At 47.1% G+C, this 23,873-nt stretch overlaps 1 protein-coding gene across 1 annotated transcript in view; it reads right to left on the reverse strand.

The window, feature by feature from the left end:
* The window catches only part of DCC (DCC netrin 1 receptor), a 309,874-nt gene that overhangs the window by 100,660 nt on the left and 185,341 nt on the right, over positions 1-23,873 (reverse strand). Inside the window, exons 10-12 of the mRNA XM_035310456.1 lie at positions 14,833-14,981; positions 14,214-14,352; positions 8,628-8,677 (exon numbers count right to left, since the gene is read on the reverse strand). Coding sequence (XP_035166347.1) covers positions 8,628-8,677; positions 14,214-14,352; positions 14,833-14,981 — 338 coding nt within the window. The remainder of the gene's footprint in view (positions 1-8,627; positions 8,678-14,213; positions 14,353-14,832; positions 14,982-23,873) is intronic.

Below are 23,873 nucleotides of genomic sequence, written 5' to 3' on the forward strand. Positions count from 1 at the left end.
ACGTCTGCTGCTTGCTGAACAAGTGTGGAAGCATTTGGACGGTGGCAATGCGGATAAGCTGGTTTCTGCCCAGCAGTGCCCAAGGTCTGGGGGTCTGATCAGAAAACTGACGAACGTGTTTTGAAGACGCTTACGTGACTTCGAAGTGAATCAGGACTTCAGCAAGCCACGAAGGTGGGGAACGGAAAGTAGGGCACTGCCACAGACAGCTGGAGCAAACCCACAGAATTAAACCTCTGCTCCTAAACCGGCGGGGATTACAACGCAGACCTGCCAGCTCTCAACCCAAAGCAGCCCCTTTTTCTATCAGTTTTCAGTTTTTTTTGCTGGGAAGGCGACGTTATTAAAAAAAAAACAAAACAATGCTGGGATTCTCAGGACTAACGCGACGCCAGCAATTTGCAAGGAGCGTGTTTATAAATGAATCGACTGTTTACCCCAACACATCAAATTACGGGGAAATATATTTAGGAACAGATTTGTGCTGCTTTGGTTGGTGTGATTATAAATTATTTTGTCAGCCTCGCTGCCTAATTGCTAAAGGATAAGGAGCTCTTAAGGGAAAAAGCAAATATTAGAACAAGCAAAGAGCAGGCTTAGTGCCTGGGAAAGCACGTGAGTGTGAACCAGCCCCTCCATCTCTGGCTCACCCTCGTCATCACCACAGCATTTTTCTGATAAATCTTCTCTTTCTGTTTCTTCTCTCCAGCCCCGACGAGTCAACGTGGGGCTTTGCACAACGAGAAGCATTTTTTGCTCATAATTTAGAAGTCACGTCTGTTCTTTGTGGTTTTTATTTAATATTTTAGTGCCTTCTACGTACCATGATTCTTAAGAACGTCCAATCCGCAGATGTAGAGTTAAATATGAAAAGATAAAATGCAATATCAAGTTACCACGCACTTCAGGTGAAGATGGACTGTACGAAACCAACCTCATCCCAGAGAAGAGCTAAAAGGCCCAAAAGTTGCACGCAAGGAAGCGCAAAGCATAACGGAGCAAATGTTGCTTATGTTAGAAGGAGATTGATACTTTAACCAGGGATCTTTCTTTCCGAAGCCAGGCAGAGTTGATGCTCTCCTGCAGGGGGACAGGAGCCTACAAACATTTCGGCTCCTTCCCCTTAGGTCCCATCGCACCGGGGCACGGCAGCAGCCGGTATCGGCTCCCTGCGGCCGCCCGCAACCTTGCCTTTCTCCTTCCCCGGCTCTTTATGGCTTCTCTCGGAGATACCCGGGAACATAGAGCTCTACTAATCAGTGTCATAGCTCGTTAATTTGGTTTATTGGTCTCCGGGTAAGCCTCGCATGCTGCACCGTTCGGCAGGCGCTGAGCCTTTATCATTAAGAGATAACTGCCCAGAGCTCCCGCTCGGCGTGTTGCCTTCTGCATTAAGTGGCTTAATAGTACCGCTAAATTTATCCTAAATGAAAAGGTGGCTGGAACATTCATCACCTCGAACAAGGTTTAATCAAATCCCATAACGTAATGAACCTGCCCAGGTTTGACACCGTAACCTTTGAGGGTTTCTGTGCGCTCGGCAGCGAGGTATCGGACGCGGACGACGCTCTTCTCAGGGTAACCAAGATAAATAGCTGGAAAAAGCTCTTGGAAATTGTGCCACGCAAGTATCTTGACGTGCACAACTACAGTCTCTCCCTGATAATGACAAGTCTTCCAGCTTCATTAGTTCAAAGGGTATTTATGGAGAGAATGACCCACAAACAGTTTTGGTCTCAGAAATGCAGATAATTAATATTGAGAAAGAGAAGGTATCGATCTACGAGCCATCAGAAACTTTTCTCCTCTTAAAGGTTAAGCTCAGCGCTTGTTTCTATCCTTCCCTAATAAGTAATACATTTAAAGGTTAAAGATCTCTTTCTCTGTGGTCTTCTCCTTAAGTAATATCTTTAAAGGTTACTAGCATTGTTTCTAGAGGACACTTCACTAAACAGTGGCGACAGTCACTTTGATTTTACCTTTGGCTCTTTTAAACCACTCAATATCGATTCCGACGTGAGATGCTTCTAGACATCGTTCATATTTACTTTCCCAACTTGGATAAATACTCTGAACGTTCATCATGTTTTCAAAAACAATGCTACTTCACCCTGCGTTGCTTCATCTGGCACGAAAAAAACTCTTTTCTCTTTCCTCCAGTCTCACTTTCCAGTACACACAGCTCATCTTTCCCTGCTGCCATAACATTTACATATATCTGAGAGCTTCAACCCCCACGGCGCTTTATAAACATTAGCTAATTACATAAATTACCACGTTTTTCACACTTGGCAAATATGATGGTAAAAGCCAGCTTAACCACCCTGCCGGTTCTTCATCCTTGCCGCGCAGAAACGTCACCAGGCAGCGCGCTGGAGTAGCACGGGTGAGCTTCTCCTGACTTTTTTATACTCTTCGGCTCAGCCACCATCCCTGGAAGGAGAGGTCTGGGGGACAGCAACGAAGATTCGGTTTGTTTGACAGCCTCTCTTAGCTCTATCACCTTGTTTTTCCCCCAAAACCAGCACCAGAAGGACAGTTTCTGTACACAGAAGCGCCTCAATTAGCAATTTTGTTGGTATTTTGGGAGCAGTGCTCTCAGCGAGTCGATGCCCAAGAAGGATGCTCAGCACCCCAGGGGGATGGCAGACAGCAACGTCCCCTTGCCAGCACCTGACACAACCTTCTTAGGTAGATGTAAGCTTTGTTGGCAAGAAAACGGATAATTCTACGCAACGCTCATCTGGGAGAAAAATGCCTCCCGTGCCAGCTAAACGTCTGACATGAGATGACGAAAGGCTCTAACCAGGATAGATGGCACCTACTTGAAACAGGCTGTCCAGCCTTAAAAGAAACATCCTTTCTTGACAGTGCTTCGTCATAAAGGGCCCAATCCATCCTTCAGGGAGCCCGCGGCGCTGCACCGGCATGATGTACAGCTCAGCAACAATTCCTGCGAAGCTTTGGATGCATTTATGGCACGTTTTTAATGTACGTTTAGCAGCAGAGCAATTTTAAGCAGCTGAGCTAAATGCAGCCTGACAGAATGCTTGATCGCCGTGGCTGTGTGCTGCTTGTCTGCGGCACAAAGCAGCCTTCAGACCCAGATGCTAAGGAATGAAAAAAATATGTATTTTTTTCCAGTGGCAGCATCTGGCTCCTGCGTGTCACGGAGCATCCCAAGGCGAGTGTCTTCCAGTCTGCATCCGGGAAGCAAGTTGGGGATCAAAATCGGAGTGAGGAGGGGGGAAATTCTAACATCTTCCCGTACAAATGATGAAAGCTTTGTTCCACGCATTGCTAATGAGCCGATAGGTTGGTGATGACCTGAATTTGGAGACCCTTAAACAAGGTTTAGGATGGAAAAACAGCATAAAAAAATCAATCTGATAGAAAAAGTACAGCCAGCTCAGAAGGACCCATCTATTGAGACATCCAGTGGCACTCAGCACCGTAGGCGCTGTTCTCCATCGCACCACGTTAACGTGTTTGAACACAAAAATGGGGCTTGCTGATGGGATGCTGACCACATTGTGCCCTTGTCTGGCCTCATCACAACATCAGGCTCAGCCGCGAGTCCCGCCCGGCCATCGGGATCCAGCACCGCGGCGCCTGGGGCAGCCCTCCACAAACCCGCAGCCAGCCTCGCTCTAAAACCAGGCAACGCTCCCCATTTTTGTCCAGCTTCACTAACCCCCTGAAGCCCTGAGCGGGTCCAAGTTGCCATGAATATGCAGCATCTCCAGAAGCCACAGTTGTGCGGTGCTTAGGCAGTGTGAAATTCAATGATTTGTTCGGAGCAGAGGTCCTGCCACCCGCCAGCCTCCCCCTTTTGACAGCTAGATACTCTTGCCGTAGCTGCAGAGAGTTCAAGATGTTGCGTATTACAGAGATTTTGCTAGGAATAATTGACCACATGAGGCAAGAAGAAGGGAAGGGTTTTGCTCGGTGAATGTTAAACAATACAATTATTCACCGTAACGAGCTAAGGATAATAGGAAGGAGCTGCAAATGTGGTATTCAAGGGTACAACCCACGGCTATCACTTGCTTAAGCCAAGTTCTCCTTTGTTAAATTTGAAACAAAAGCCTCTGCTTTCCTACCGCGAGCCAGTGATGAGGAATCTTCTTTTCCATTTATTTACAGCACTTCCAAAAGTCTCATAAATGCTGTAGATGTTGGCTGGCAAACATTACAGGGCGTAACGGCCATGGACTTTTTATTTATAGAGACAAAGACGCACAGCCATGAAATGGTAGAAAAAAAGAGGTTTGTTAGCATTCTCCTAATATTCGGTCTGGATTTCCATACAAAGCCTCTTCTTTGGGATAATTCATGGAAGTTTTATATAAAATAGTGTTTTAAAGGTGACTTTCTGGGCACCTTTTGTGATGTCCTCACCTGCACTCTCCCCTCCACCGCTTGCTCCATGGGTCCACTTTGTCAACGAAATGAAACACGGCGCAAAATAGCGACTTCAAGCAGTGCTTTGGGATCACACTTGTTCTCGTTAGCAGCTTTTTTTTACAGAAAGGTTTTCTTCTGGGAGACAAAAACTTTGGCAATTCGTTTAGCTTGGAACTGCAAGTCTTGTACTTTTTTGTTTGCCAGCCGCCTGCTGTGGAAACGGTCCCCTTTTTTGACCTCTGCCGACGAAGGTTTGGTAATTGTCCCATTGTTTTTGAACAACGTGCTCGATGTTTTTGCTAGAAGGAGAAGCTGAAGGTGCAGGTGTTTCCTTGACAAAACTCTATGAAGCGTTGGACGCGTCCTTCTCCTTAGCAAAGGCGGCTGGTTTCAAATGAAATAAACCAGAAATGAGTCTTATTAGAAACAAGCCACGTTAGTAAAAAGAGGGCAAAAAAGGGGCATTTTCAGCTTTCATGTTGAATTAGGTTCACACACAGAATTTAATGGCAACAGACACATAACGCACACCTCTGTGCATATCCCTCCCATCACCGCTCTCTCTTTTTGCTAAACGGGACGCCGCACATAATTAATTCATAGGAAAAGAACAGCCAGAATTATGTAGAAAGCTTTGAAAGCCAATTTCTTCCTGAAATAACTCTTGGTCGCTTACTACCAAGCGGCCAGCAGCGGTGATTTCTAATAACCAGCCAGCGGTGATTACGAGCCCCCATGCCTTTTGCCAGTTTCTCAGATCAAATTGTCCTTTTAATTGTCTCAGCCACGTCTGCGTTGCGATTTACGGTGAAATCTCTTTTAGGCAGGGAACCTGTATTTCTGTGCCAGTCCTCACCGTTATCAGTTCTGATCTGCCTGAGGTCTCCAGTCCCAGAGCCCCATCAATATTAAGCAATAATCACGATAATAGTAATTCACATCGAGCATCTTCCATTTGCTTGGCCGTCTCCGTTACGTTATTAAATTAATAGATCTGCCAGCACCCAAGAAAAATAGCAGCAGGACAGAAATCTTATTAAAGCGGAGATAAAAATTTAAACAGTTCTGCAAACTGCCAAAGCAAGGCTTGGGTCTCTTCTGTGCTCAGACCCAGTTAGCAAACCATGACGGTCGGTTATTTGTTTTGATTGCATCGGTCCGCGCTTTTTAAGCGTTTAATTGAATTAATTCTCAGCGAGCGCTGCCGGGAGAAGACAAACAAGAACACGGTCAAGACAAAGACTGCAGAAGCGCAATAGCCTGGGTTATTACAACCTTTTAAAAAAGGTGAGAAACTGCGTAGAGTTCTTTGCCTCGTTAGGAGTCACATTAAAAAAAAATAAAGGGCAATAGCATTTCGGGCACGGTCTTTGAAGATGGTTCTGCTTGAAAAAAAAAATAAAAACACTTTTTATTCCTTGAGATTCAGTGAGTTTAGCTCGCTTCTGCTCTATTTGCTGCTTCTAATAGTCTAGATGGAGATATTTAAACTCTAGTCCCATCTTACCAAGATTTGCTGCGGTACGTGGGTGTTGGCACCTCCCTACATCGTCACTACCTGCAGGACGCGGTCCAGGAGAGCGCCAAACGGCTCCACATCGCTTTTTCTTTCCAGTAAAGATCCACGACACACCCCTAAAACACCTTTTTACGCAGGCGCCAGCCTGCAGGCTCTTGAAAACAATACTGTCCATTAACAGTGGGTGCTTTGGAAAGCCAAATATCTCCTCGGCAGAGGGTGAATTTTGGAGCAGAGGCTCACGGCAGACTCTTTTACCCCACCTGTACAAAATAACTCTACTTATAAGTGCAAATAACTCACTAATGGGTTAATAACCCATAAAATAACCCATTAATGGGCTCCAGGGTAGGAGCATCCATGCCCCAATCCCATGCAGCGTCGTAACCTGTGTCTTATTGTCTGGTTTTGTTCTAGGTGCTTTAAATGGAAGCGATCATCCCAAAAGGTCACTAACCGCGACCAACTCCTTGGTGACATTTTAACTGGCGAGTAAGGAAGGAGAAAGTAAACACGAAGGTTTGGAGCAAGATGCGCCAAGATGACAATGCCCTTTGGGCGCCGCATGTAAGACGGATTTAGAAGTAACTGCAGCAGAGGGAAACCTAAAATAAATAAATAAAGATCCAGAATGTACGTTTGATGTCATGAAAACAAGCAGGGAAGAGAAAGATCGGCCCGACGGGTACTCAGTAGTCCTGACAGATCAGAGATCCTAGAAATGTTCCTGAAATTTCATCCTTGTCATTGAGCTTTGGGAACGTGCTTCTGGGCAGCTGCGCCAACTGAAGTGGTGAGGATCACGTCCGAGGGATGTCCTGATAAGACACGACGGGTGGGAATTGCACCTTTCTTTCACGTTCTGAAGATTGAGCTTTGCTATGTCCTAATGAGCCAGTGAGAATCCTTGAAACGAGCTCCAAAACAGGAGCTTTCGCAGTCCCGGTAAATGCGAGGAGTAAATAAAAAGGAGCAATCTCCCCCATCTCTCCGAACGCGTTCAGAAGTAGCACTCGTCAAGCAGGAAGCGCAATTACCACCTATTATGCACAATATTCTATTACGAAAGGATATTAGCCTGCTCCATCAGCGACATGGAAACCGGACGGGTTTTTCTAAGGAGGGAATTACGGCGTTGAAATGCAACAAATGAACGCTTCAGAAGAAAATTGAGATGTGCTCGTTGGAGTAAGCAAGACGAAAACAGACCTACCTGCACGTGGTACGTATAACCCTATCTACAAGACATTTCTTCCCCACCCCTCCTTTCCCTCAGGACCAGCTCTGCTTCTCATCATTCCCAGAGATTTCTCTATTTAATCATGCCACAGTTATGTTTATTACAGACGTTAGTCTGCAATCAGGGAACAGCTTCTCCTGTTCTCTCCTACGCTTAAGTGGCACTCCTGTTGCTGAAGCCTCTCTGAAAAGCCACTGCTTCTCTTCAGAACATTTCTGGGGTGTTTCAGGGCTTATTTTAATGAGGTCTTGAAAGGAAATGAGGCCTTGCATTTCCCATGTGCATGGGAGTATGCGGTGTGTCCACCTGAGGAGCCCACCAATACATTTTTGATGCTTCTCCCCTCTTCCCTTAAATGCCATAAAGTCTCACGGGGTTGAATTTGGACATGGGGAAGGAAGGAGCTGGGCTGAGAATGAGCCAGTTAGAGTCCCCACGCAGGGAAAACCTACAGCATTGGGAAACTTGTTACAGGGCAGGAGAATTTGTGCTGGACCTGCACGGCAGGGATGCTCAGAGGTGTCGTGGCTCTGCAGCGGGTTCAAAATTCACTTCCTGAATCCCATTTATACGTTAGACAAAACTCTTTTATAACATTATTCATATTATTATTCACACACAGTTCCGTTTTGCATAGGAAAATACCACAGCACCTCATTGCCTTTCATCTTTTTCTCATACGAACCTCCGAGAGATCAGAATACGTGGTTTTGGTCACGGTTGTGCTACGACTCACTGATTTTCAGTTAGTAATGTACAGGTTTTTTTCTTGCCTTTGTTTCTGTCTCCTCATGCCAATGCTGAAATATGGTACAGAAATGTTTTTTTAAAAAAAGCACTGCGTATTTCTTCCAATGAGATTTCGCCTGAGACACTTTTGTGTGAGTCAATGCACACGGGTAAGCATGCAAGGAAACAAAAAGCAATCCCTACAGAACTCCTTAAGATCTCAAAAAACATTATTTCCATCCTTTCAGGTACGGCCACCACCGCTTTTTTGCCCTTTGCAGCGACACAGGACAAGTTGCGATGGCAATCCCAAGGAGGGATTCCCCAGGGGGAGCAGAAAACCTTTTGGTAGGCACACTTATACCCGGAGAGCCACGTTCTGTAACGGCGCTCAGTAACACAGCTCCAACAGAGACCCGAAAAGCCACAGAGGAGCAAATCCCTCCTTGATTCTCGGCATCGACAGCACGCCAGGGTAATATCCCTCATCAACTACCACCCGTCTCTGCTGGACTGATGCTGTAGGAGGGCTTTTTTTTTCCTAATTAAGAAGTTTTTGGGCACAGGTGGCATTTGGGCCTGTGGAAAGGAAAAGCGTAACGCCTCCCCGAATGGCATTCAGCTGCGGAGGAGGGATGAGGTGCAGACCGTGGAGATGCAGAGGCTGCCGAAAGCAGGGATACCTGCACACAGGATCACCGGCCACGAGATGCTGAGGACGGCCAGACTTACCCTGGAGTTGACCACTTCCAAGGAGACGTTCTGGGGCATCGCGCTGGGCACTGCAAGGGAAGAGAAACAGAGCGAAGTGGGACAAGGTGCCATTAATGCCCAAATCCCAACAAGCTACACCCGATATTGCTCCCGTCGCACAAAAAGGAGCATGGTTTATACATGGAGTTTATAATTTGCTCGCAAGCAAATAATCCAGGTGGCACTTCAGAGGTCCCCTAGGGAGAGAAAAAACCGACTGCATCTGCTCATTCCTTCTCGTTTGTGATAGACCTATTAGCAAGCCCTTTAAACAGCCAGTCAGCGGGTTCCCTGCAGTGACACCGACTACTTGAATTCATTTCTTTGTTATCATCTCGGTCGGAAAAGGACTGGGGCACTATTTTTTTCTGGTATTTATCCATCAAGGTAAGTGCATTTTGGGGACGCAGACAGACTGGGCGCTCCTCTCACTGGTACCTTGCTTTTACAGGGATGCTAAGAGGGGAAAAGGGCATTTTTTTCCCCGGTTATTACTTAAAAAGCAGTGTTTCACATTAAGGCTCAAACGTGCCAGAACAGCCATTCAGGTCATCCGCAACCCAGTATTTCCTGACGAATTTCTTCCTGTTCTCCACTCCGTATATATCTCTTTCCAATCTGCTCGTACGAGACCGGTTCAAATGTGTATTCGTTCCTCCAGCAGACGGCCAATATTAATTCAGCTGCTGAGGAGCCAAGAGCTTTACAAATATGTTCTTAGTTGTGATGCATCGGCTCCCTGACACGCACCTAAAGCTTTGTTTTCCTTGTGGAGAAATACTGCCTGCCTCAGTTGGCCCTGAATTTGGAAAAAAAAATAAAGAACTGAAACAGGACCGTGGTTAATACCCGCTTTAAGAAGTGTTGGCAGCCTGATGCATTAGGGGAAATGAGAGAAAATGATTTTTCAGCGTACAGTTATGAATAGATCAAGCCAAAGCTGTGCTCTTTAAACCATTTTTATGTGACGTTAACAAGAGCACTCTGGGCAAAATTATTGTTTCGGCTGCCCGTGTTTAAATTGGTTCAGCAAAGATCTACACCAATGATCGCGGACCTGGAACATCTTAGAGATGGAGTGAATTAATGTTGTTTATTTAAACGGAGTTAAGAAGTGTTTGGTTTATTGCCTGTAGCTACCTGAATGGGAGAAAGACCGGTTGTAGGGAATAATAGAAAGAGACGTGTGAGCTGGAATCCATGTAGAAATGGGACGTACTCTTCACCTTCTTCAGAGTTTGACGAAAAATGGAGGAGTGGCACCTTTAGCACCAAGCAAAATCCAAAACTTATGGGGCTGAGGGGAGAATGAACAGGTGAAAGCCAACGTATTTTACAGAGGAGGACACGCTGGGGACCACCTTGAAGCGCCCTCAGTGCACAGGATTAGCCAGAGCTAAGTCATTTGCTGGGGGTAAGAACAAAGTAATATTTTCAGTACAGAAGAGGAGAAGCAACAACAGTTAACCAGGAGGGTCCTGCTGCCAGCAAAGTCCCACTCTGGTACTGCTGTACTCATGAAGGATCCGTGGAGCATAAAAATTAAAAAAAAACTGGTGCATTTGAATCACAATAGCCTCAAAATTCATTGTCTGGGGGCAATGGTACAGCTGCGATGGCAGCAGCAAAGGGCATCCGAGCCACCTTTCCTCTTCGTTACTGGCTTTAATGTTTTATGGCTGCTACGCATTATTCTCCTACCAGGCAAACTTATCTTCATTTTTCCTTTCTCGTTATTTGTTTGCCTTTATTGTTCTGGTTATTTCCTTTGGCAAACGCTCGTCATATTTCCCAGTTTTGCTGCACACATATGTAAGTGATGCACACTTTATCTTGCCTGCCAGATCTTCGATCAATAAGGGAAATAAATCCAGACCTGACCCAGAATCGAACTCAATCCCTTCCACGGCAATGCTGGGCATCTTCAATCCTTGTTCTCCACTCTGAGTTTTCTGCATTACCAAATCGGAGACCCCGATTTAATGTCTGGGGTCGCACAACAGCCAATTCGCCTGGCAAACCAAGCGCCGGAGGGATTACAATTACTTCCTCCGCTTCCCCATCTCGATCAAATAAAGCAATCGGATGCGCCTGGTAAAACTCGTGGTTTTGTTTATTATTCCCAGCTTAATGATGCCGTTAGAAGTTAGAGCAGAACTCGTTTCAGCTCGTGTTCGCTGTGCGATACGCGACGGGCAGAGACGGACGCATCCGGGGATAAATTCAGCCCCTTCGTCTTGGCACGGGGCGACTCGGCGGTGGAGGGAGCCTCAAAGGCACCGACGGAGCCTTGCTGCTTGCTTGGTGTCCAAAGCTGGGTGAGATGAGCCTCGCTGCTGCTGATGGGAAGAACGTTCATACGGCAAGGCACTGAGTTTTGGTACTTCTAACTGGTGAAATATCAATAATAAAAAGAATGGTTCCGTTGGAAGAGACCTTCAACGATCATCGAGTCCAAGGGCTGACAACTTTAGGGCCAGCCAAAAGCATTGAGGAGGGCATAGGCCAAATGCCTCCTGAACACGATGGGCTTGGGCCATCCAACCAGCACCTCTCCAGGAAGCCTGGGCTATAAATTACGTTTAAACCAAGTACTCGGGAAGCATGAAATAAGACCGGCTGCCAATTGCCGGGATTAAATGCGTTTTGATAAATTCACGAGCACGATAGCTCAGAGCCTTTCTGAGATGGCATGCGGCTCGGCCAAACCTTATCGGAGCTGTATTTGAAACAGAAAACTCAGCACTGAAGACACAGTCTGCTCCTTGATCTGGCGAATCCTGTCCGGGGTCCGTAGCTCCTGCAGCGGGGTTGCCACGCTCAGTTCCTTTGACTGGGTTTTTTTCTCAGATGATAGATTACATCCCAGAGCTTCAGAGGAAACGTCTGCGTAGAGCCCTGCAGGATCTAACAGGACAGGCTTTTTGGTGAAGCCACAGACCGTATCGTACACTGTACAGCAAAGGACCGGGATGGAAAAAATACCTTGCGCAAGCACACTCGCATTCCCGAGAGGAAAGAAGGCTTAAAAACGATTCCGGTCCTTTTACAAGATGAAAGGAAGCAGACCAATCCCAAAGACCTCTCTACCAGGGAGCAGAAACGAATCCTGTCCAAGAAACTGATGTGGATGCGGGGAACTGCAGGCCTCCTCCTCCCTTCATCGCTCACCGATAAACCGGGATGGATTAACGGCTTCGCCTCTCCTCTCTGTAGGTTGATAGCTGTGCACGAGCTATTTCTTGCTGTTTTATGGGGCATCCTCTGGCAGAAGAGGCCTTAGCCCTGGGAAAGGTCTTTTTTTATTCCTTTTTTTTTTTTTTTTCACCATAAAAGAAAGGATTGCAGGAAGGTTTGGCCTTGTGCTCTCCATTCCCTCCTCTCCTTCCGTACAATGAGATGCTGGGACTGCCACAGTAAGAAGGACGAAAAGAAATCCTGGAGGCATTTTCTCTTCTTTTACACCTGCTCCAAACCCTTCATTTCCCCCTTTCTGCAGATTTACTCCTTAGAGGGGGGTTTGGTTTGTGGGAAAGGCTTTAAAACAAAACCAGAATTAACAGATCCTTGCTTAATTGCAATTCCCCCTGGGATGCTCCGGGTTTCAGATGTCATCTAGGTATCGAGGATGAGCTACTGGTAGAGAAAGAGCCCGGGAAGAGCCTCCTGTTTAGCAGTGATTTTTGTTCGCAGACAGGTGAAGCGTTTGAAACACTTACGGAGGATAATTTCCAGACTCATGAATAACAATCTTTTCCCTTCCTCACTTACGATGACATTTAAAACCAAAGTGGAGTACAGGGCCGCGGTTCTACACTTCACGGCGTGAATTAAATCTGCATACATTATGCAAAATATTCATTTTTCACTTGTTTTCCTTTTGTTTTTATAATTATAAGTGTGAAGTAATTTATTCTGCCAAGATCCAGCCCGTATTAACAGGGGAAACGGAATTAACCGGGTAGACAGAAGCAGCACTTGAAAAAATCGTGCAGAGGTGTCAAATATAAAATAACGGTGCCAAATGAGCCAGGGGCTTGTGGATGGATCCCGCTGAAGACAGAGCCTGGATAACCCAGATTAAAATAGCACCTGCTGGGGCTTTCCCCTACACCTTTGTCCCCTCCGCTTCGCTCCTCGAGGGGGGCTCCAGAGTCCCCAGGGGATGTCACCAACCCCCGCGTGACCTGGGGACTGTGCTGCAGCCACGTCAAAGAAATGCAAGAGCTTCTCCGGAGCACGATATCCCCCTCTTCTGCTCTTTTTCTCCAGGGTTTATACAGCTTCTTCTCCTGCTACCCAGAAACTCATATTGATTTTGTTTCAGCTGCTCAGCTGTGGAGAAGCGTTCAGAAGCAAAGGAGTTCACCAGACAGACAGAAAATCGCCATTCTTAACCTCAGACTAAATTTTTCAGCTTTTTTGGGTAGGATAACCAGGGAGAGATACCGCATTCGTAATAAAATTAGATAAAAAGTGGTAAACATCAACATTTTTCCACGAAGATGACCTTGAGTTAGCGATCCAACCCCAGGACAAGCCAACTGGAACACCCCTACCTTCCTTTAGCAGCACGGATGAAAAATAAGTTGTCAGAATTGCTATCAGAAGGAAAACTGCTTATAAATTTCACTACAAAAGCTCGGTCGACGCCTCTTGGATCATCTTTAAATGAAATGTTGGCATGGAGAAAAATCCCTCCAGCTGTGGGGCTCAGTCGGGAACTGTTCCTGAAGCTCTGGCACCCTCCCGTCTCTGCTCTCCCTCCTGCTTTACAGGCTCTCTCCTCCCCTTCATTTATTCGTCCTTCCCCCAGCAAGTCTCAGCTATTCTCTTGTAACCTTAAGGGCTGTATTTCCTCCTAAAACTGGTGAGAACTGCCTGGCAGCAAAAAATCTATTTGGAAAAGTCAAACAGGTGGAGATCCTGCCTGGGCTTTGCGTGCACCCACCCCACTGCTAATTTTTTGGGGGTCATTTTTAGGTTTTTACACCTTTGTGGCTGAAGTAACTCCGATATATTAATTCCTGCTTTGGCCAGGTAGAGGAATCGGACTCAGTGTCCTCAACAGGAGTTCGGTGTAAGCTCTGTGTTGGCCAACACAGCTGCTTCCAAATGCAAAACCCAACTCGGTGTACCTCCCCTTCGTGTCCCAGGAGCCTGGGGAGGACGACAGGGAAGCCTCTGTGACCGAGCAGAGGGTGAAGCACGGACAAATCTGCTGCCTCAGCATTTAACATGCAAGGAAAAGGCATGCAGTTGTGTCCTCCAATGCCGTTGTAATGAAATAGCTACAGGGGATCCACACCTGTGCTCGAGTTAGAGAGAAAATAGAGCCGTGCAGCATCCTCATTATTAGATATAGGTATAATGAAGTGAACCAATTATCCCTGGAGATGAGCATTAGCTCAGAGCACTGCAGGCAGGTTATGAATCTCTGGTTTCTGTCCTGCACGCTCAATAACCAAATTGCTTCGTTAGTGTTTCTTCCGCAACGTGGTGGGTAGAGAAAAAGCATCACGACCTCAACCCAGCAATCCTTTGGGTTTGTGCATCTCCACTTACCATCCGAAAGCGTGGTGACGGTGACATCTTCGGTGGAGACGCCGGGGCCGTAGCGGTTGTAGGCCAGGAAGCGCAGGGTGTACTCGGTGAACTTCTTCAGCCCCTCGAGCCGGTAGGAGAGCCCCTCCACCTCCACGTTCTGAGCACACACAGACAGCAAGCGGTCACCAGGAGTAACGCGAACAGGGGTGAGCAGTTTGGGGCCCAACAAGGTGCTCTTTGAGTAGCTAAATCCTTATTTAAGATGGAATAAAGGGCATATTCTAGCAGAACAGGTTGTTACAGACACGCATCCGCAACAGGAACTTTTACTACGAGCAGCTGTCAGTCTGGTGAGAGGATGTGCCATTTCTAGTCCGGATTTGCGTTATTTTACCCTCCTACAATAAACCTGGAAGAAGTTACAAGAAGCAACTAAACCCGTGTGTTCTACAACGATCACACGTAGAAGCTGCTACCAGCATCTGGATGGCTTAGCACAGCGTAGAGGGGGAATTCTACGGGGTCTTTAAATGGCATTTGGCATTATGCTGAGTAAATTTCAGAGTAAATAGAAGAAGGCTTTCACCAGCATCAAACAGATTCTGCAGCCCAAGCTGAATGCCCCCTTCCCACTCACCTGCTCCCTTCCCGTCGCCGTCTCTGTTAAGAAGAGCCTGTAGCCTTGCACGGGACCGTTGGCGTAGGCAGGGGGATCCCAGGACACGAGGATGGAGGTAGGTGAAGTGGACACAGCCCGCAGGTTTTCCACCGGCCCTGGCACTTGCACTGCACGGGAAGGAAAGGACCGAGTGAGATCTCTGCTCCCGTGCCGCTCTCAGCCCCCGCACGTGGCGTGACCCTCAAAATGTAGACAGTAATAGATGAAAAGGAGGCCAAACCCATGGAAAGCAATGCCAGAAGAAGGTGACAACGTTCATGCAGGTGAGGGAAGACACCCAGAGCAGCCCCATGGAGAGGAGCCCACGGGTCTGGCCTGGCTGGACACAAATACGTCGGTGCCCCCCGATCAGGAGAGGCATGAGGTTACTGCTGCCGAGTCACAGAAACCTGGAAGCACGGAGTGACGTGATGGATTTGAGCAGAAGAAACCATACAGCTTGTCCGTATAGCCCCAGAAAACTGCTTGGAGCAGGGCCTGGACCAGAGACCTCCCCCAGCCAGCATTACTCCATCATCTGCAAACCCTAATTAGCCCAACAGAGGCATAAACTCCAGTATTACCGTGTAGTCCCAGCTCTGCCCTTAAATAATATCCCTGTGTTTGCACAGTGCACAGTGCTTACAGAAATTACAGGACCATAACAAACCCAACTCATAAACCAAATGACGACAATAAAAGCATTAAAATGCCCAGTCCTTGAAACCGTTATTTAATTTATTTAATCTGGTTTGATTACTTCCAAAACTATACAAGCTTGCAACAGTGTCAGCCCTAAATAGAGATCATTTGAAATGCAAAGTGGAGGTTGCTTGAAAACCAGATTGTGGTGGGTGAACAACCGCAGAACTCAAATGCCATCCCCAAACGACGCCTCGCCATTGTTCAAGGAACAATAGCGGGTCACCTTTTGTTATGCAGACTGCATCCTAAAGCGCTCCAATTTCACTCTGAATGCAAATTATGGCACATTCACTACATCACACTCAGCTGGAATTAGTTCCTAAAACAAAAGAGCTGAAAATCTTAATAAACTCCCACAAGCACCAGCAGTCGTCCTCCCGAACGTCAGTCACGGCGTGTCTCCGTTGGACCAAATCCCAGCGGCGAGGGATGTTTTCAGAGAACACCTCCAGTTTATCCACGCCTTCCTCTTGAACTCCAGCAAAACTGGAAGAAAAAATGAGCGATAATCGCGGCCAAAACGCAAAGGTCGAGCAGGAGGTTACTGCTGAAAACCTTCAGCACCAAATAGCATCTTTTTACTCTCAACGGAGCACAAAACAAACTCACCGGCTATTGTGCGCACGGCACGGCACCTGCACGCCTTTGATCACACGAAATTTCAGCTTTAGATGTTAACATTTAAAATATTTCTTATTTTCTTCCCTCGGCTTTCCCTTTTCATTCTATCTCACGTTTCCGACAGGCGTTGTAACGTGCTTAAGGTCTCGGTATTTGCAGCGCGCACAAAGCATTTCGTAATCTTTCCTGATCCCTTCCGACAAATAGTAATCTGGGGAAAATTGGCATTAGGTTTTCAATCTTTTCCTAAATTCTGTATTTTTTCTAAGTAGCAGAGAGGCTCTAGAACTGCTTTTCGTTCCATTAAAATGAGACATTAAATCGTATTGCTGCTCAAGTTGGTCTTTTACAACTAGCGGCGTCCTTTCTCTGCAAAAAAAAAAAAGGAGAAAGCAAGCAGGACTGGCAGAAGAACAGCACATTTGCTGTCACCGTGAGCTCCACGTAATATATACACTCCAATATATTCCCCAAACCTCTGTTTTTCTGAGAATGCCCTCCTGCTCCCATAAAAGATGGGTTCAGTAGCTCGGCCTTTTTCCACGAACACAAGCAACGAAAACTAATTGCGAAGGTTTTGCTGCTGCTCTCCCGACTGCCAGTTTTGGGGTTATTTGGGGGAATTCCTCCTAGTCAGGAGTCCATATAAAAGCAAAGAGTTCACCTGGCAATACCTCGAGTGCCTCTGGAGAAGGTCCGTAACTCCGTCCCTCCTCCCATCCTACAGAGCCCATCCACGTCCCATCCCGGCTGCCGAAACCCCACTCACGTGGGGCGAGCTGGAAACCTCTGGCAGGAGAAACGACACTGAGGCAACACCTACAAGGCAAAACTCAGTCGACGTGGCTCACTTTTGGGGTCAGCAGAGCTGGTGGAAGGTGAGCAGGAGGGCTTCGGAGCTCGAGGGGGCACTAGAAGTCTTGGCCACTTGTAGGCTTCAAGACCTGTCGTAACCGGGCAAGCTTGATTTGTTGTAGGGTCACAAAGAGCCGGTATCCCTTTTACAGTCAGCTGCTCCTTGAAACCAATTTCTGCTCTCGGGAGCCTTCGCTTCTCTCGCACAGAGTTTTCCTCTTTGCTGTCATTCCTTTAAAATGTTGATGATAATAGTTATTAAGATCCAAGAAAGATACCAGTGCCTAAAATAGGAATGTGGGCAGCTACGTCAAAAATTGCTTGGCAACTGCCTGAAGATGCTTGATATCCCTCTTAGACCTGGCATTTCTGGGCTCATACCCAAGCCCCCCCTGGAGACCAGGGAGAAGAACAGCTGAACTCCTCGAGGAGCCCTCTGGCAGGAACAGGATCAAGTAGTTACCCCCAAGACCATTGGCTTGAGGTCTGGAAGACGACGTTGAACTTTTTGGCGTTACTGGTGGGCTCCAGCCTCGAGCTCTACACATTGCTGCAGAATTACACCTGGCAGCCTTGGGATGAGAAAGCAGAGTCCTAAACACCACCTTCAAGTTGAATGCCCAAATACGAGCGGAAAGGATCACAGTCCTACTGCTTGTATTTCATTTTTTTCTCTCTCTTCCTCCCTCTGGTCCTGGAGATCTTGAGCTTTGCTGCCATAGCCCGAACCAACGTCTGTTCTCTTCATCGGGATTTCACAAGTATCATTCCCTACCGGAGTAAAGCTCACGTTGCGACCAAGGATCCTTCTATAAAAACGTGTTGGCTTGCTTTCCCTTAGTGCAGCTCAGCAATTTTCTTTGTATTTTTACAGCTCACGCAGTAGCTTTGGTGGATTCTCACAGAGGACATGTCAGAGGAAAAGCAGGATGACATTCACAGCCCATTTGCTCTTTAGGAGACATTCGGTGAGAAGGGTCAGGTGACAGACCTAGGAACTCATCATTATTGCCACTCTTCCCCATATAACCTCTGAGATTTCGGTGCTTCGTGGCCTTTACAAGCACCCTCGGATCAGTTGTAAGGGAGGAATCACCAATGTTTTCTTTCTAAACAACATCCAAGTGCCACTGAATGCTCTGTCATTCATTAAAACCGTGGGAGAAGAGAGAATTAAACCAGAGGGAAGCTAAAAGATGTTTTTCTTTACTTAGTCCCATGGAAATAAATTAGAGCAGACCTTGTTTTAAGAGGCTGGATGCTTCTGCAGGAAAGCCACGAGCCCGTGTACGGAGGAAGAAGCTGCTCTACTGCCACAGTTTCTACTGGGGACAAAATCTCTCCGTGAGTTAAAACTTATCAAGAGATCACTGCTGGCAATAAGCAACCCGAAAGCAGACACGGGATGCAAACACACAGGCTAAAATAACGCCATCAACCAAGAGCCTGCAGTCAGTGAGGTAAATTCATTTAGAAAACAAGTTTTTCTTACTAAATCCACCTGTTTCTGGGTGTCCGAACATGCTCCGTGTCTGAAAACTGGAAGGAAAACCCTTCTGAACGGAGGAGCATTCAGCTGGGGGCCCTGCAGGAATAAAAAGCAACTCCTATTGACTTCAACAGGGCTCGAAATTCAACCTTTTATTTTGAGAAACTGCCCAGAAAGATAGGTTACGGCAATCCTGGCTCTGGCTCGGGCTTCCAGAGGGAGCTTGGATAAATAATTTAATGCTTTTCTGCTTCATTTTCCTGCCCGTAAAGTGGCATAATAATACATCTCCTACCCATTCTTTATCTCGCCTCTTTAGACTGCAAGATCTCTGGGGTAGGAAGAAAAGTCCGGATGAAATAAAGATTTTCTGCTCCTTGTCTGCAAGTCAAGGAGAAGTACGGAACTCGGCAGAGCGGCGCCTTTGTGTCTCAGCAGATCTGGAGCAGAATTACGACACGCTCCTAGGCAGCGAAGCTTCTTCTATATAAAAATAACCGATTAGGTGACAACTGGCGGGTTCTTCGTACCAACAACCTCCATGAACCACGAAAGGCAGGGAGTGTGCTGGGTAGAGAGAGCACGGCCACGGAGAATCCTTCTTCTCGTTTAGAGCCTTTGGAGTGTTTTCACTGAGATGGATTATTTTTGGTAAACATGGTTTTCAGAGAAATCAAAACATTGGGAAAAAGCGGTGACAGCTTTCGCTTCGCGAGGAAAACGAAACAAAATATTTCCATGGCGCTGAAACACCCGGTAACATTTCCAAAACAGAGACATTTCTTTCCTAAATATTTCTCAACGGCTTTCACATGACTTTCGTGTAAGCTTTTCATGAGTTTTACGTGCAGGACGACAGAATGAAACACATGGTTTCGTTAGGGCAATGAAAAAGGAAAACAATCAACTATTGTTGTTTTCATTGTACTTCCAGATACAGCAAGTATTTTGTTGACTATTTCTATGAAGACGACAGCTTCGTAATCTCCTGTGAACCACGAACCTCCAGTCTTTTTCCTACTCTTCCTCTACTCACCCTATATTTAAATTGGCATTTGAATCCCATTTTTAAACCTCCTGCCAAGAGGAGCACCTGAAGGTTTCACCCAAGAGAGATCGTTATTGCCTTAAAACTTCTTCACTCCTACAGTTTTGGAGCAACTGGGAGACGGGGAGGAAAGGCAAAACTGCTGCAGCTTCCCTTGGGAAACAAATCTCAACTTGTGGATTTGGTCGGATGGGAGGAGACGGGCAGGAGGAGAGCACAGGTGGCACTGCACGCTCTTCTCCGTGAGGACATAACCACAGAGGAAAAGTTTTTACCAGAAGATAGTACCTACCATTATTCTTTCATGATTAATTTCTAAGTGGATACCAAGACTTAAAGGAAGTCTCAGAAAGAGGATGCAACGTCATTTAAATCCGGTTTTAATTACGGTATTTCATATAGCAATACAACTTGCTAATGAGGCCGATGTTTTTCAAGGGAGGCAGCAGAGGGGGTCAGAAAAAAGGCACACAAAACCCACCCCCCAAAAGAAAAAAATAAAAATTGACTGCATTATTTCAGGGAGGTGAGACTCAATCTGAGCTTCAAGAAAGAAATGGTCAGAATATGGTCAGTCGGCCTCAAGGTGCCGCATTTTGTTCCCCAAGGGAAACGAGAAATTCAAGGGAAAACAGAACAGATACAAAACAGAAGTCATGACGTTAAAGCTAAGTGGATTCTGAAGAATACAACAGGGTGAGGTGGTCTTCAGTCTCAATTATCAGTGCCAACAGCCCCTAATAAGCGGCCCTGCTTCAAGTTCATGCATACCCCGAGAGCCAAACCTGTCCCCGAAGCACAGACACGGCCCCGAAGGGGGCAGGGGATGGACAAGGAGTACAAGAGCTGTGGCAGGAGCGATGCTTGCCGTGGGAGAAGGCTTCAGCTTCCCCCCAAAATAAATATTTATCGTTTCTACCTTATTTGAAATGATAGCCGGGCTGAAACAAACAAAAACAAGGCAGGCAGCAGAGGACAAAATGCATGCTGCAGCCGTGTCCGTGGGATTCGAGGGTGCATTTTCAGGAAGAAATGAGGCCAGCAGGAGGGTCAGAGGCGTTACCTGGACCAGCGCTGGGGACAAAGCGAGTGTCCTAAGGGCCAGGCTAGAGCGAGACAACAGCTGCTCCTGCTGCAAAGCGAGGCACGTGGAGCAGAGACCTGGAGCTGCCTGACCCCCCGTGCGTAAAAAGAAACTATTTCAAATACACTCCCTGTCTCTGATGCTTACTAAGGGGAAAAACGAGCTCCAAATAAAAGATTTTAAAGCCTTGGGAGAACGAAGTGGATGGGAAGCTAGACACGAGTGAAAGAGGCAGAAAAACAGACACCACCATCCTTCCCTTCTCGCCTGCCCAACATTTAGCAAGGGAGACACGTTCCATTAAAATTTCAAGCAATCGAAAACCTCTCCCCCCCCCCCCCTTCCCCCTCCCCAACCCTCCCCGTCAATTACTCATAAAATTAAAGAACCATGTAAGAACGGCGTCAAGTTACCCCAGGGTGCATTTTACGGAGCCATTACGGACGGATGCAGACAAACGAGGGGGATATTAATGACTCCGCACAACACGTTTTTCAGCGCTGCTTCCCCCTTTCGCACAACGACGAGAAAAATTCCCCGCCGAAGCAATCCACCGGAGATGCTCCCTTTTTTTTTTTGCCTGCCCTGACCCCTTCACAGGCTGATAAACCTCTCCCGCGGCTCGCGGCGGTGATGCTGTCCGAAACGCAAGCGGCCATTCGTTATCGGCCGTTCGTTATTCGGGGCTGCGTTGCGTACACCTGAAATTTGGCAGGGTGAGGACGCCGCCTCGGACAGAGATGGGTTTTTCTTTTACAGTAATAAATGTAGTGTGGCTGGGAGCTGATGGATGGGGAGCGGGAGCCTCTTGGCCTCCGTTCATCACCCTGACAGCCAGCATGGGCTGGAGCAGAGGAGGCTCCCGATGGAGCCCAAGGGCTCCCTCGTTAAATGGGACTAGCTGCGGGTCTTCTAAAAATTATTCACTTTTTATTTCATCAGAACACAAAGGTCCGAAGAAACCAACTGCTATTGACTACCACAAAATGATTTAGCGTCATTTAGAGCGACAACGTTGTCAGCACCGTGACAAATCCATACCCCAAACCAGCTGACACGGAGCTAGCACCCTCCGAAACACTCAGCACCCAACAGCAGCAGGGTCCGGCCCTATGTGGGGACCCCGGGAGGTGACAACGTGTCACCACCTCCGCACCGGTGTCACCAACGTGTCACCACCTCCGCACCGGTGTCGAAAACGGATGGGTCTGAGGCAAGACTTGAGGAAATTCGATTACTCCAGCACATGCAAACTTAATTTGTGCGGGTCAACATACATGGAAGCGATTACTGCCTGATAAAATCGTCATCTCCGTGCTCTTTGAAGACAACGCTGCCTTCCCTTGCTTTTCATGTCAAATTTCATTGCGTGCACGTTAATGATCTTTTAATTGGCCATGCAGTTTTGACACTTCTCTGACAAACGCGCGCTCAAAGAGACTGCAGTTGGGATTTTGTTCGTGTCCTTTCAACGTTCCCTGTGCGACTCACACCTTCAAAGGGTATTGCCTCCGCTGCAAAACTTGGAGTGAGAAGACGACAAACAACTTGGGTAGCTTCTGGGGCAATTGCTTTATTGCGGTATTGATGGCAGGTTTTGCTGCTCTTTGTCGTTGCGACAAAAAACTGAGGTGCAGCCAGCCAGGGATAAATATATATGTATCTATCTTCCCCGTCATAATCACAAAAAATGACAATTTCTTCTGACAAAGGGACTGATTTCTGAGGTTGGATGCGCCAGCCTCCAGTGGGAATTAAAAGTAATTAGTGTCAGCTTCTCTGGAAAATCTGGATGCCGAGTGAAATAACTAGGGAAGACATTTATGAGCTCTAAGAGCTTACGAACTCTAACCTCAGTGTTTGTCTCCCCGTAGCGATATTCATGTTTGGTGTATAATAACCTTACACTGATCAGGTCGGCAGCAGAAGTCCTGTCCACGCATCTGAGCCCAACGCGTGGATGTCCACCTGCTCTAAGTCAACCGAGAGATTCAATATCAGTTTAAACAAAATACTGGTTGTCCATGTAGAAACAGAGCTATCCAGTCTAAACACGGATTTGGGGACCAGCGGTCTCTCGGTGATGAAAATGTCCTGTAGGGCCCTGCCTTTGTGCTGCTCCTTCTCTCGGACCACAGAGAAAACGATGAAGTCCCTGAAACTCGCCCTAGCCCATGTTGAGAGACACGTGAGCATCCTGAGGATTTCATGTGCTCACATCCACCTGCCCCTCATTTATCATCACTGAAATACTGCTTTCCAACCCAGCTGCCAAGCAATTTCTTTCCTGTAACTGTGCTTACCTCCTTCTAATGAGAACAGGAACCTGCTGTGATACCATCTCCCATTGTGAACCTAAAACCTAACACTGCCCAGAGCCTGCAGTTATCACTCCCAAATAACCCCAGGACAAGTGCTGATTTTAGTCCCTTTTCCTCTCGGCTTCACGATGAGCAGGAGGATCCCAAGTGGAGGTCTACAAATGCATCGAGCCCCGTTTCTGGCCACAAAACCACGCTGGTTTGGGACCAGAAACCTTCCCCCATGTGGGGCAACCACGGGGGTCGGAGATCTGCCCCCACAGGAGGTGGCAGACACACAGGTGGGCTTCTGCGAGTAGTTGTAAGAAAACCTCCCTACCCCAGAAAGATGTTAATTGCTATTAATTGTCCTTCATAAAGCTGCCTGGGTGGAAGTCGAGATGTCAGCGCACGCTCAGTTGATTTCCCCGGAACGGAGGTGATGAGGCTGCAGCGATGCCTCCGCGTTCCTTTGGGGGCACGCCAACATGCCCCCCTACTCGTCTTCTCTTCCAGCAGCTAACACACACATCACGGAGACGCAGGTTTATTAGGAAGCGGGTTGGAATTCCTAAGGGATGTGAAAAGCCGGGAGCTGGTCCCGCAGCGGGGAACCCCTTTCAAACCTCCGATGGACAATTTCAATCCCCCGTGAAAGAATGGCTGCTTTTCTTTATTCCCCACTTCCAAGCTGCTTTAACAGCATCTTGAGGAGGCAAAATAATAACTCACAAAGTCTCCACATGTGGTATGAAAAGATTAGACATGGCTTAAGCAGGCAGGGATTTAAATCCGGACTGATAATACTGTAGTGAAATTATATACCATAAAGGCAAGGAAAAAGGGGTTGCAGTTTACAAAAAAAAAACAAAAAGGAAAAAGGAAAAGAAAAAAATAAAGGTTTAATCTGGGGACAAA

The sequence above is a fragment of the Oxyura jamaicensis genome, chromosome Z (assembly GCF_011077185.1).
Source record: "Oxyura jamaicensis isolate SHBP4307 breed ruddy duck chromosome Z, BPBGC_Ojam_1.0, whole genome shotgun sequence".
NCBI lineage: Eukaryota > Metazoa > Chordata > Aves > Anseriformes > Anatidae > Oxyura > Oxyura jamaicensis.